Source organism: Nannospalax galili, unplaced genomic scaffold (genome assembly GCF_000622305.1).
Source record: "Nannospalax galili isolate Female #2095 unplaced genomic scaffold, S.galili_v1.0 scaffold892, whole genome shotgun sequence".
Classification (NCBI taxonomy): domain Eukaryota; kingdom Metazoa; phylum Chordata; class Mammalia; order Rodentia; family Spalacidae; genus Nannospalax; species Nannospalax galili.
Window position 1 is genome coordinate 4,055,154 of NW_008333311.1, and position 14,563 is coordinate 4,069,716.

The following is a 14,563-nucleotide window of genomic DNA, read 5'->3' on the forward strand; positions in this document are numbered from 1 at the left end:
AGCACAATCCACTGGGCTGCTAACCCTCCTTCAGGACAGACCTCTCCCGTCTCTCTGGAGTACTTATTTTGCTTTGCTAAATAAACTTCTGCTTAAACTGTCTGTGCCTCTCAACTGAATTATTTCTTTCAAGCTGACAAGGCCTAGAGACCCCTGTCACAGGCCCATCACTGTCTGTGTAGGCAGGTTACCTAATCTGTTTATGGCTTGGTTCTATAAAATGAAAAGGATAGCAACAGCAATGATGGTAGTGATATTTGCAAATTATTGTGATGACTGGCCTAATGTATGTAAAACACCTAGATATTATAATACTATATAGATAATACTTCGAATATAGCTCTATAAGTTAATCAATGAAATAATGAATTTTAGTTTCTTAAGAAATGCTGATGAACATTTGGAGGCATATGAAAACTGGACTGTTGTCAACCAACCACTAAATATTGAGTAGAAAATTAGTAATGTTATAAGCATTAGACGTATAGTAAGTAAATGGTATAAGAAAGAATTGGAGCCTGAATTAGAGTATTCAAAACATCCCATTACTTTTCCATTCTTCTACCTACAGATACTTTTATTAAACTACTTGAGGAATGTTCATCTCAACAGGAAACATCAATCATATCGGAATGCTGAAAATCAAGGCCCAAATCCCAAGTTATCGATTTGTAAAAATGGAACAGCTTGAAGCCTTAAGTACTACAACAGCAAACTTGATTAAATTATTCCCTAGGTATAGGAAGTAGACAGCCACTGATTGTCTCTCCACATGTCCACTGTTTTAATTCTTCTCAAGAAGCTTGTGTTGACCAAAACACATGTTATCTAATTCATACTAATTTTCCACAAGGTCTTCTCTACATCTGGTGTACATTACTTTCATTATCCTAATTAGATATTAATTATGTTTTTCTCACAATATATAGAATATACATGTGCTCTTGCAAGAACTGTTTGACAGATATTTACACTTATTTAACTTTAGCAGCTCTGCCTAAAGATAGAAGCTACAGAATGAAAAACATCTTAGAGAGACAAAATAAGCATTTTTTGGAAAGGCAATATAGATTTACATACAAGTTTTCATTTGGATGGGCATATGCTATTGTGTTAAAAATAATGGACGCGCCATGCCACATTTTTATGGGCTAATTACATGAAATGGTGTCCATAACATGCAAATTAGTTTATACCTAAAATTACACAAAGTTAGCCTTCTTTCTCTTTCTTAGAACTCAGTATGTCTGGCCAACTTGAGAACTAAACTGTTGGCCCACATCCTCTTATTGTCATTAGGTACTGGAGGAATTTATTTACGTGGAGATGTCCAAAGTATGAAGTTAAACATTTGAATTTATTCCAGTGTCTACAATGCCAAGATATAAAACTGAAATTTAGTACCTTTGTCACAGTCTATAAACCATGAATCCATACAAACGTGTGGGAATAAATATCTTAACACAGTCATGTACAAGTGTAGATGAAGGAAGGTCACCTAACAAACTCTGGAGAAGTCAGAGAGACTATTATTTCTGTAACCATCTTTATTGAGACACAGTCCATATGCCATACCAATCATCCTTTAAAGTGCAAAATTCAATGATGTTTAGTATATTCAGAGCGCATAACCACCACCACAATCAAATTAGAACATTTTCATCAGGCTCCAAAGAAACCGGCACTTTTTCTCTACCAGCTATGCTTTCTGTTCCTCTCAGCCCTAGGTACCACTCAATCTATTTTTGAAAGAATGAAAGAAAGAAGTATGGAACTTGTGTTCTTGAAATGATCTGTGGCGCCAATGTGGGGTTTCTGAGGGAGAAACTGGCCCCGAACAAGCAAGCACCAACATAGGAAATTATAGCTGCTGTATAGTAAGTTTGGTACAGATATCTGGGCACTACAACATTATGAGAAAAACATCCATCCTATGACTGATGCATTAACCATAATGTCAGTAAAATATACTCCAACTTTCCCTTATGGGATCCTTTAAATAGCACATAAAGTAAAGCATGGGGAATTTGTTATTTTTTTTTATTTTGTGCCCTTTGTAATAAATGTTGCTAATTTCAAAAGAATATGAGAATACAAATACGTGGAAAATACTATATTCCCTCAAAAACCTTGAAATCTAATAAAGAATAATCAGTTTACTTCTAGACTACTGTGCTGCCACTAGTGTTACATAGTTTGTTTGCTCCTAGATTTTGAGCAGAAATATACTTATCAGTTCTTAGTCTTCTGTGGTTAAAAATAACTGCTTTGGAGCAAATGACAATTCATTAAGTTATGTGCACATGTTGCTCAAATATAAAAGCAATGGGGACAAATAATAATACAGATAAAACAATAAATATACATTCATTTTCTTGAAATGATTATTAAAAAGATGGATTTTAGAAGTTATCTATAAGACTTACATAAAATAAAGTATCTGTATTTCAAGAACCAGCAATTCAGAAATATGAGAACTTAAGGTGTTATGGTTTAGACTAAAATGTCCCTTAAAGTTTCATTTGTTTAGAGTTTGGTTTCCAGTGCAGCAAAGTGCAAAAGTGGCAAATTTAGAAAGCAACTGGATCATGGGGACCCTGATTTCATCAGCAGATTAATCCTTTTTGACTTCATATTTTAGAGGGCTATCAGGAAATGGAGGACGTGGGACTTAGCTCAGAGGAGTGGGTTCTGGGCACTCTATCTTGTTTCCAGCCCCTTCATCTCACTTCTTCTGCTTCTTGGCTATCACAAGGTTCTCTCTGTTTCCTGGTCCCCATAAGGTGAGCAGCTCTGCTCACCCTTCCACCAATATGTTCTCATTCATCCCAGACCCATAAACAATGAAGCCAGACAAACATGGACCAAAATTACTGAAGCCATAAGCCAAAATAAGTCATTTTCACAGCAACAGAAAGCCAACATAATCTATTGCATAGGTAAGCAGGTTGATTTTATAAGCTTAATATGACATACTAATGATAAAGCATTAAAATATTGGGTCTTATGATCTTTACAGGAAAGGAATTCCTGAATTCCCTGACTGGTAACTAACCAAGCCAGCTATTATTGCTTTTATGGGAATGGTGAAGACAGGTAAGCTTGTTTCATTTGTTATCTGAATGCAACATCTTTCTCTTCTCAAACATCAGTGAGTATTTTGAAGCAAAGATTACTTCAAGAACAACCAAGAAATGTGATCTATTAAAATGCTAAGGGAAATACCCTACCATGGTTGCTAATAACATTTCTAAAACCTATGAATTGTTTGTGCTTTCCTGAATCAATACAGCCTCAAAACCATCCCCAGTCCTAAAAAATTCCCTCAACCCTAATACAGTTGTGTATTTGAATATTGAAAGGAAAGATTAGTTTTCATATGCTTATATGAAGAAGGAAATAATAGAGGAAAAAGTGATGTTTAATAGAAGAGAATTTCAGTAGATAAAACACCAAAGTATAAAAAAAAATCCACCATTTTCCTGTCACAAAAACCCTCCATGAAACTATAAATTCTAGGTTCTACTTTAGTAGAAGCCAATCATTTTGCAGCTCTGGCATCAATAAAGATTGGTATCATTATGAACAGCAGAAATACAATGGATTTTTAAAAATCTAATAAAAACTGTTTCTTCCTTCTTTTATACTTGATAGGGAACAAATGAACACACAGACTCAGAAAGGAACATGCTAGAAACCACTGAGGTAGATGCTTACTAGTTTAAAGTTTTACCTATTTTCCAAGAAATTCTAATACATAGTAGAAAACAAGATGGAATGATTTAATAAAAGCTCAGATTTTATCAGATCGGAGGATGGTTTTTAATGGCTAATTTTCTATCATCAAAGAAAAGGATAGATTTTTTTAAAAATACAAATGGCCTTCAAGAACTTTCATCTGAATGAAATAAGGAGCGCTGAGCAAATTCTTTTTGAAGTAATCAATCATTTCTCACCTTTAAGTGCCACAGGACTTTTATGTTTTGCATTCTTACAGTATCTTCCCTGGTCATTACTTTAAAATTTAGACCCAACAATCTGCTGCACCAAAGATAATCTCTAATCCAATTCTTTTCACTATCCTCATTTCTTTCTTTTATAAAATTAAATTTAATTATTTGTTTTCAATTAGCATACGAAGTACTGAGTTCATCATGGTATGTTTAGATAAAATGTGTTCTATCACATGAGTGTTTCTCATTTCTAGATGTCCTCGTTCCTTCTTTTCCCTGCTTAAACTTCATGGTCACACATCCAATCCACCCTTGCAAACCCTCTCATCTGTGTCATCCTTTGCTTTGTTGTCTCTCCTCCTTCCTGTAATACTGAGTAAAGCACTTAAAAGCACAGCCATACTGACTGACAGGACTCTGTGAGCAGGCATACACCACCACCTAACACACTATACATTATTTTCCTGATTCCTAAAAGACAATTTCTTCTTCCAAAGTCCCAAATATCATTTCCCCATGTTCATAGCTGTTGATATCACTTCCTGCTTCAGTGTCATATTAATGCAATCAGAAGAGAACCTCCACAGCCCCTTTCCCATTTCATGGAGTACCCACAATCCACATGTAGATAACTGTACATACACGTAACTAGATAACGTGTTCTTTCCCTTATACAACTAACCTTCTCTCTTACCTTGGGGTTTTTGGTTTTGTTTTTATTTGGGGATGGTGTTTGTTTAGTTGTTTTTTTTTTGTTTATTTGTTTGTTTGAGACAGGGTCTACCTGTAGCTCCACCTGGCCTGGAATTTGCTACTTGGACAATGTTGGCCTTGATCTCACAGAGACACACCTGCCTCTGCCTTCCAAGTACTAGGCATCAGATTCCCTGGAGCTGGAGTTGCAGGTGATTGTGAGCTGTCTGACCTAAATGCTGAGAACTGAGCTATGGTCCTCTGGAAGAGCAAGTGCTCTTAACCACTGAGCTATCTCTCTAGTCCCTGAGTAAAACTTTAATAATATCATCACATTTCATTTTAAGGGTCACTGAGGTCAAAAGAACATAGTCCTGATACTGGACATGATTTATGGAACATAGAAACCATCCAGGCAACCTGACCTGTCCATCTTCTTCCCTGCTGTCATTAGAAAGACAGCAGAATGCAGGTTGCTATCCTGTGTTTTCAACTGTAGAACATCAGAGTGCTAAGTATCCTGAAGCCATAAGCAAACAAGCAGGCAGCATGGGAAACTGCAACCCATGACAGTTGAGCATTTTCCTAGGTAATAGCTAGAGCTCCTTGACAGAACTCAAAGCGGGACTGTGGCTTTTCTGGTTCCCATACCCTCCCTGGGTTTAGTCTAAATAAGGGTTGAAATAGCATATAGCCTTTCGATTTATGAATCTAAGTGAAAAATAAAAGCTTCCCCCACTAAAATAAAAAGAAAGTAACTTAAGAAGGAAAAAAAGACACTGGATGGGGTCAGAGAGATGGCTTAGCATTTAAAAGCACCAGTTGCTCTTGCATAGATCCGGGGTTCGAGTCCCAGCACTCACATGGTGGCCAACAATGATCTGTAACTCAGTTCCAGGGGATTCAACACTCTCTTCTGACTTCTGAGACATTGCATGACACATGTGCACCTACCCACATGCAGGCAATATATTCATACACATAAAATAAAAACAATAAAATAAAGATTAAATAAAAACAAAAAGATTAAATAAAAAAAGACATTGGAGGAAATAGTTTTTAAAGTCCCTGCCTAGTACCCATCCTATCAGTAGATCTATAGTTTGATGTTCACAGTATAGAACTGGGATGCAGCCAAGTGCGGAAGAGTCTGCCTAGCAGACTAGAGTTGCTTGTAGTCCTGCAAAAAAACAACCCAAACAAATAAGAGAAATAATAGAACATTCATGAGATGGCCCAAAGTCAATGGTACATCCTGCCATCATCAAAGCCACAGCAATGTTACATGTGTACATGCAACAGAACACAGAATCCTCTGCTGCACTGTAATTCCTACTCCAAATGTCTCCAAAGATGTGCAGTTTGAATGATTCCTATTCACAGGAACAATGCCAAGAAACAGGTCTAAATGAACCAACTCAATTTGCTGCTATTTTTACAACTTAAACACAGTGTGTTTCTTGGATAACATCTAATGTTGGTCTTTATGTTGCCTTTAAATTGGTCTCAGTTGTTGTATCTGTAATTGGCTAACACAGTATAAAAATACATCTGTGAAGGAAGAACAAAAAAAGAACTTCTTGAATCTCTACCATATAAATAACGGCTACATCAATATCATTCTATACTTCTGGCTCTGAACCACCTAATAGCTTTATTCTAGCACAATAAAAGCCATGAAGGGAAATGAGGAAAGCCATGGGAATTATCGCTTTTAGCACAGCAAGTGTACCAGAGTCTTGATGTTTGTTTGTCTGGAATAAGTATCTAAGGGAGAATTAAGTTCTAAGCTGAGGCTCCTATTTCAAATCCCAGAAAGGGCTCTTGGGAATAGTTTGGGTTTTTTGTGACAATAGGTTTCCTGATGAAGTACACAGTTCCCTAATGAAAGAGGCCTGGCACTGCTTTACATGCTAACATTTGACCAACGTGAGCCTGTTGATGATTGGTTTGGGAATGAGTGTTTTAATAAAAGAAACATGAAATTTGCTATGTTTTGGCAGGACATCCCCCAAACCATCGTGAGAGTCGTCATCCTGGCCCAAAGATGAGACCCATCATGTCACAACTGTGCAAGTTCCCACTGACATCCCCAACAAAGCTGGAATAGAGACAAAGACACAATCCAAATGCATTCCTGCCAAATTCTGCTTACAGGGTCATGAAAAACTAATGTCCCTGCTACCCCAGTTTCTATGCCCATCACAGAATAGATTTGAGGGTCAGCAGAACTACTCAATATGGGTATTTCTAGGGAGTGGGTAAACAAGGGCAGGAAAACAGCAATTCTAGAAAGGGAAAGGCAAATTTTGGAAACCAGGGCACAGTCAAATGTGATCAGTATGAGACAAAGATACTGTAGGAAAGGGACAGTGTATCCTCCAGGGTGACACTGCATAAATTTTACAGGGACAGGAAGCTAACATTCAGGAGGGATATCCTTTGTTTAACTACATTCCATAAAAAGACACGATGCAGCAAATTTTGCTGCATTGACAATATGGATGTTCACATGTTCGTTAATAAAAGGTAGTTTCAGTTACCCGCATGAATGCCCGGTGAGTCCTGCAGTTCAGTCCTTTGCTTGAGACTTGTATGCTTCCTGTAATCACGTCAGAAGTTCCATTGGAGAAGAAGTAAAATCTTGACGGAGACTCTGCCTTTCTGTGAACATCCAAACTCATGTTGTAAAACAAAACTGCAAAAAAAGAGTGAGAACAAACATTGACGTGTGTGACTCAGCGCATTCATTATTTTTGAGATGACGACAGTTATGTATCATATGAGAAACACTTCAAGTTCTCCTCATTAGATAATTTCAAGCAATTAAACTGAAATATGAAATGTATTTATTAAACCAAAATGCACTTCAAATTATATTTTATAAAATAAAAAGAGATTTATGAACTTCCTTCCAAATTTTCATTGCTAACATCTTTAGTTATTTGCTTACTCCTTCCACGTGTAAAAGTTTAAAAACCAAAGTATCAAAATCATTACCTCAAAGATCACTTATATCTATCTTGTGTGATTATATGACTAATTTCAAATAGAAAAAGATTCACTTATTTTTGTGGGTTTCTTATGTGAGAGTTTGATAGTTTTTAATTTTTCGTATATAAAATGAATACATGGTTCATCAATCAAACACGTATAAGTAGTTTACTAAAAATTGTTTTTATTTCCAGTCCAATCCTCAACTATTCTTCTTCTAATTTATCACTTTATATTTTGACTTTCCTGTATTAATTAGTATAAAACAAAAAATGCACATTCTATCAAATAATCTAGTTGTTTGGCAGGGTTTTTTTTTTTTTTTTTCAAATCTGACAAAGAAAATATTTCCCTGAAAATAAGATTGTCAGACTAGCACAAAAATAAGAAAAGAGTTAAAAATTCAAGAAAATTCCAAAGCAGATCATACCAAGAAAGTAAGCACTGTTTCCTGAATCTAAGTGAGTTCATTGCAAACCTAACATATACTGAGTTGCCCTCACTGCATAGAAGCAATAATTCATAAGTGAAATTTTAAAGGACTTACAGAATTCCTGAAATGCTCATTTACATTTTAGGAGTGAGTTATTCTTCTAGAAATATTTTACCTACTCATTTCAAGGAAACATAAGCATAAAGGCTATATTACTCTTAATATGTTTCAAATAAATCTTTTGATCATTCTTTAATTCAGAAAATAAAGTCTAAATCAATTGACTTCAGAATTACAGTAACTATAATTCAATAACTTAGTAAGAGAGCTGCAATTGAAATAGTCATCTACAAATTCATCATCTTGAGTCCAAAGAAAAGGAAAAGGATAAGAGGTGAATAAAAACCTATTCCCAGCAAGAGGCAGAAAGCATCACCTTCACCAAACACATCTGCAGCATGCGTTATTTTTACCAAGGAGTCATGTTTTGTTGGAATAGTGTGATTATTTATGAGTTCCATACATTTGTATTCAGACATTAAAATAAAATATCTGGCGTAATGGAGTTGGAAGAACAGGGAAACGGTCCCATCTATTCAATTGTATCTCTCAGACAATCCATCTGCTTGTCTATGCTAATGAGTGATTCACTCTGGGTCATACCTCCAAGGTACCAGTTCTCCAATCAATAACCAGATGAAGACTTTGCCCATCCTCTTATTACTTCAGCTCTGGCCAGGATTTCCTCAGAATATTATTAAAAAGTAACCTCATGAGTAGAGATACCAGTTACATTCTGTCCACCTCATTACACATTCATAGTTTAGTTCAGTAAGGATGTGCCACCTTCCATGATGTTTAGATCAAAACAGTCTGGAAAGTCTTTGCACAATAAACATAGATCTTGTGAGGATATTGAATTTCACAATTTACTAATATCCAAATGATGATCCCAGGTACATATGGGATCTACTATGGGCTACTTTTATGACTAGCGATTCTAATACTACCTTATCTATGGCATAATTAGTAACACAAATAGGATATTAAGAAAAGCAATACTTATAGAGGTGTATATTCTCTTAGCTAATGGTGGCACTAATACATAGATATGTTAGAATCAGGGTCTAGACTCCAGATAAGCTTATTCAATTATTCAAATATAACAGAATATATTTTAAATAGCAATCATGTGCCCCTCAGTCCTTCCAGCTTATACTAGCTCCAGGTTTGAAAGAACTCAGTAGAGTTAAGGATATAATTCACTGGATAGTATTTTCATAGCACCCATGAAACCTTGAGGTCCATTCCCAGTATTATTAAAAACAGTAATAACTGGGCTGGAAAGATGGCACAGCTGTTAAAGCCTCAGGCTCACAACCAAAAAACAAAACATACACACAAAAAAATGATAATAAAATTTTAATAAACAAGGAGCTCCGTTCAGCAAAGGAGTCATGGTGACCCTCTTTTGATTCAGAATCAGTTTCACTGGTTAAGCCCAGAGGATATCACCTTAAGCTAAGACAGCAAGTCTTGCTCTACCTCTTGCCATAAACTCTAAACCTTTGTGTCCTGCTCATTGGTTAGAACAACTAGAGAATCCAGAAAGAAAGATAAGAGGTGGAAATCAAATGATTGTTCTGTTCTGCTCTAAAGAAATGTCCTAACTCCAGTTCCAAGGGATTCAATGCCCTCTTCTGACCTCTACAGGCATTGCAACACAGGGTTGCACTTACATATATGCATGCAATACATTCATACATATAAAATAAAATACAAAGCAAAGAAATGTCAAATGTCTGATAACAATGAGGGCTTGCAAGATAACTTCAAGGTCAATTAATGACCACACACTCAGAGACTGTTGGTTCTGTAAGGCATACTTACCAATATAACCTGGAACCTCCTTGCCCTTATATGAGAAACAAAGTGTTAGATTCATGCACACAGAGGGCAATCCATTTTCAATACAGTCAAATTTTGTTCTATTTACTGACTCAGGGTGGCTTAATGATGCTTCAACAATCACTACAGGTCTTGTCCTAAGAAGGAATAAAATTAGCAATATTAATTATATAATTATTTTCCCTAAGATGATAATTATTACCTTTGTTTCATCTGTTTCCTTTGACCAGGAAATTTCATTAAAATGTTCAGTAAATAGTATATGCATATATACTTTATTATATTCCTGTGTATAGATCAGGAGGAATGAATGTTCATTTAAACATCTAAAACCATTAACTTTTTCTGATGATCTGTGTAATTATATCTAGACAAGGTGAGAAAAATGCCCTCAAGTTCAATAACCAAACTTCAGGCTACCAAAAAAATATCACTGAGTCTATGTCTTTAACTGTATCACATCATTTATAATGATTCCCAATTGTCATTAAGCAGTAGAACATACCAACCTTACCTTAGCAGCACCACAGAATCAGACCGAAAAGCACCAACAGCTACATCTGGAGGACGAAAAAACAACAGCCTAGTTAATGACCATCATTAGTCAAAGAGAATTACTTTTCAGCCACAAATACTTAACTGCACATCACCTTTGACTATATCAAAACACTATTGACAGAAAATTAATTAGCAAAGACAAGCTAGCACCTTAAGATTCAGTCCCTACTTTTCTGAGTCTATTCACTCTAAACAGCAGCCATCTCTCCTTAAGAAAACAAGCAAATTTTATGCTAGAAACTTACAATAAATCTGCCAGATGAAACTGAATGTTTGAAGCTAGAAACATTCATCTAGAAATTTCCTTTCAAAATCTAAACAATAAATTCTTTCTTTGCATCATGATGATTTTCATCTTTTTCAAGAATAAGAACTGTAATATTAAGTGACTAACAGTGGAAAGCTGAGGAATTACTTGATTGTTTCTTACCTAGCTTCAAATGAAGAAAGTTTTAAAAATACAGGAATGAAATTATGAGTAAATCAAATTTAACCATATCAGTTATATGTTCACAGAAAAGCAGCATCCCCAATAACCTTATTTATGAAATCTTGCACAACCTCTGCTCACCTATATATCCATTGTTATCTGCATCAATTTGTCCTGAAATAGACTGCCCAAACATCCTCAGTGATTTACTGATTTGAAGTCCTTCAATTCTCTGAAAAATAGGTAAATTGGGTGGCTAATGAATAACTAATATACCCAAGAAGCATTGGTTCAGTTAAATATTAAATATTTCAAGGTGTGCTCTCATATATTTACTAATAAAATGAATTCTAGGCAAAACAAATACTTCTAACAGAGACAAAATTTTCCACCTTGAAATAGAGAACTGACATCTGTTTTGTAACTAAAACAATTACTTTGTAAAAAAGATGAAATTGTGTACTGTAGTTTTTCCCCAACTCAGTACTTATTCCCTACCCTTGAGGCTTTTCTCCAAGCTCTGTACTTACTTTCTTAATCAACATAAATAATTTTGAACAAGTTACTTGGAAAATAAGATGCTTATAATTATTTACCAGTGCCTACTACTTAGACTTACAATGAAAGCCTACTGATTTAACCACACTGCTTCCTAGCATTTAAGCACCACCCAAGTCATCTATCTGTTCTGGGTATTTAATTACATGTTCAGACACTGATTTAGAAATACGAGGCTGCTTTACTTAATAGGCCCCTAGCTTTTATATTAAATACAGAGAGACATTTGTGCATTTTGGCCCATCAAAAATAACAACATCAGCCAATAGATTGTTAGAAAATCTTTTCGTCCCTGAATCTGGATGTAGATCTTTTTATATGCTGAAATGCCTTAGCATTCAAGATATAGAAGTGGAATGAGAGTTTGTCAAGAACTTTATTAACATGTTCTCATCTTAACTAATATATACTGATAGAAAATTGTTTAGTGAAGTCACTTCAGATAATACCATTTACCACAAATCCACATAACCAGTGAAAGTGATGAGGGAACTTTAATCATCAATGTTTGTTTTGAATAGAAAATAGTATGTTACCTGTGAGAAGGTGGATGAGATCCCATCTATTCGGCCATTGTAAATGTAGATAGCACCTCGCAGGTCATCTTCTTGTGGAGCTCCAATAGCAACATCTATTAGGTTTAAAAATGGAAATAGTGGAATTTGAATAGTGGAAAATAAATCACTGATAAGAATGAACTTTGAAAGCTAACCTTGATCCTAAGTTCATAAGACAAAATAAGAAAACTTTCTCTTGCAAAGAAAACTTTTCCAGAAAAAATAAGATACTAACATCATCATGATGTTTGAGGTTATGCCGGATAGTCTATGCATAGAAGAAAGCAAAGTGAATGGTGGATAGGCCTGACTGGCACTTTCCCAGAGCAGCTAAGCACACAGGTCTCCCAGCCAGACCACGGGGCTCCAACCCCAGCTCTGCTGCTGTGCCTGGCTGTGCTACAGGCACCTATTTCTTTTTCCTTTTTTTTAAATCAGTACACTTTTCTTAATTAAAAATTTTTTATTGAGTTTCTGTGTATTTCATACAAAACATGTTAATCGTTTTTATACCCCTTCCCCCTAAGGCTCATGGAACATAATGGGACAAGGGGTAGAGAGAACACTAATGCATCTCTTAGCACTCGTCAATGAAGTTCCCTCATGCAACAGAGGGCAAATGAACACAGAAGGTCATAAATGGTCAAAGCGTAGAGAATAAGTCTGCAGTGTGGGTCTTTGGGCAGGACGCCCATATTGAACTCCACCCACCCAGGGCTCAAGGACCATTTTGGAAAACGAGGAAGAAATATTGTTAAGAGTCAGGGGAGGAAGTCCATGACCATATGGAAACAGAGTCTTACAGGCTCCTGGGACCTTGCTCATATGAACCTACAGCAATGATGGCAGTATGCACAAGACACTCACCTCTTAATTTCTGTGTCTTGAGTCTTCACTCAGAGTGTAATCACAAGACCATACTCAGTATAAAAGGACTCAATTCATGCAAACTGCATAGAATGATATCCTGGCACAGTATAATCTATGAACTTTATAATCCCAAGAGTCCTGGCTACCAATTTCTAGTCTTTATATTCCTTGTAAAATGACTTTTAAATTAATTCCTATTTCAGTGGAAATTATCAAGGTATATGTTAGGGATATACACATACAGCCACAGGATTTCAAAAACTGGATCTCTGCTGTACAATAATGATAGTATGAATTTATTGTGATTCAAATCATATTATGACATAGAAAAAAACTGACCAACTAAAATGAGAGAACCCAAGAGCTACAGAGATGATGGCTAACCTGGTTGCTTAAGTGCAAAAAAAAAGAAGGAGAAAAAGAGCATTTTACAGCTTAGTCACTGAGTCATCTCGCTCATTGCTACTTTTTCAAACAACTACAGTGATAATATTTGACTGCTAGTTAAATGGGAATAAAATATTCTTGCTATATAACTATGTGAATGTTACTATGAATGCAAAAACTTTCCTATTATCAACTAAAAAGAAATGGTAGATGCCAATATTTACTTTCTTTAGACAAATAAGGCTAGCCTCTTTTGACTTGTACCAACCATTTTAAACACTCATGTACAAATGAACACATTCATTATTCACCCATTGGGTAATACTGAGCACCAGCTATATTCCTGGGAGTACAGGTGGTTGACACAAAAAGGACCTCCTGGTGCATTGCTGAGGAACAGCAAGTGGAAATGGAGGAGTGACACAAGAGAAGGTGGTGGTGGGCACTGTAAAGGAATTCTCAGAGATGACCATGCCCAGAAGAGACTAAGGCATCGCTAGGTCATTGCCAGGTAAAGAAAGGGGGAAATGACTGCCATCCTCAGGCCTCTTGGGGTAAGTCTATAGTGCAATTCTCGCACCTGGACTCCCTAAGGCATATTCACCCTTCCATCCCTCCCGCCGTTTGGGCCCTGCGCCATTCCTAGTCTTGGGGCCCCAGACACCTGGGGAACAAATACTGTTTCCTGATCCTTCTCACCCAGACCAACTCAGTGCCTTTCTTAGGCCCCAGGAGCACAGCTTCTGGTCCTGGCCCCGCCCTCACCTCCCTCTACTTCCCTGGTCCTGGAACACCCACCAGCCTCTTTCTGGGGCTGACAGCCTCTTTCTGGGGCTCCGAGGCTTACCTTTACTCTCCCTGATCCTTTGCATCCAGTACAACCCAGCTACTAAATCCACTCCCTGGGAAATCTTGGGGCTTATTCCCACCCCATCCACCTTTGCATCCCTGTGTGGCATGGCCACAGCCAGGATCTCAAGTCAATCCAACAACCAAGTTCCTGAGGCCAAAATCATTCTTAGAAGATTCCAGACCTAAGGAGAAAGTCTGAAAACTTCTGATCCACATTGGAATTGGGCCACCGTGGAACTTCTGAAGACAAAATCAATCCGGCCACGACAATATAAAATCAAAAGAGAGAACCAGAAGCTTAGACGAACCAGCTCTTCATACCCAAAAAGTAAACCACAAAGACACATAAAGTTCAAAAAAAGAAGCAGAA

The 14,563-nt window shown here is 36.5% G+C and overlaps 1 protein-coding gene across 1 annotated transcript in view; it reads right to left on the reverse strand.

Annotated features, from left to right (window-relative positions):
• Positions 1-14,563, reverse strand: part of Itga4 (integrin subunit alpha 4) — a 92,938-nt gene that overhangs the window by 41,761 nt on the left and 36,614 nt on the right. The window contains exons 11-15 of the mRNA XM_029561053.1: positions 12,064-12,158; positions 11,111-11,201; positions 10,496-10,541; positions 9,964-10,118; positions 7,190-7,344 (exon numbers count right to left, since the gene is read on the reverse strand). Of these exons, the coding sequence (XP_029416913.1) occupies positions 7,190-7,344; positions 9,964-10,118; positions 10,496-10,541; positions 11,111-11,201; positions 12,064-12,158 (542 nt within the window). The remainder of the gene's footprint in view (positions 1-7,189; positions 7,345-9,963; positions 10,119-10,495; positions 10,542-11,110; positions 11,202-12,063; positions 12,159-14,563) is intronic.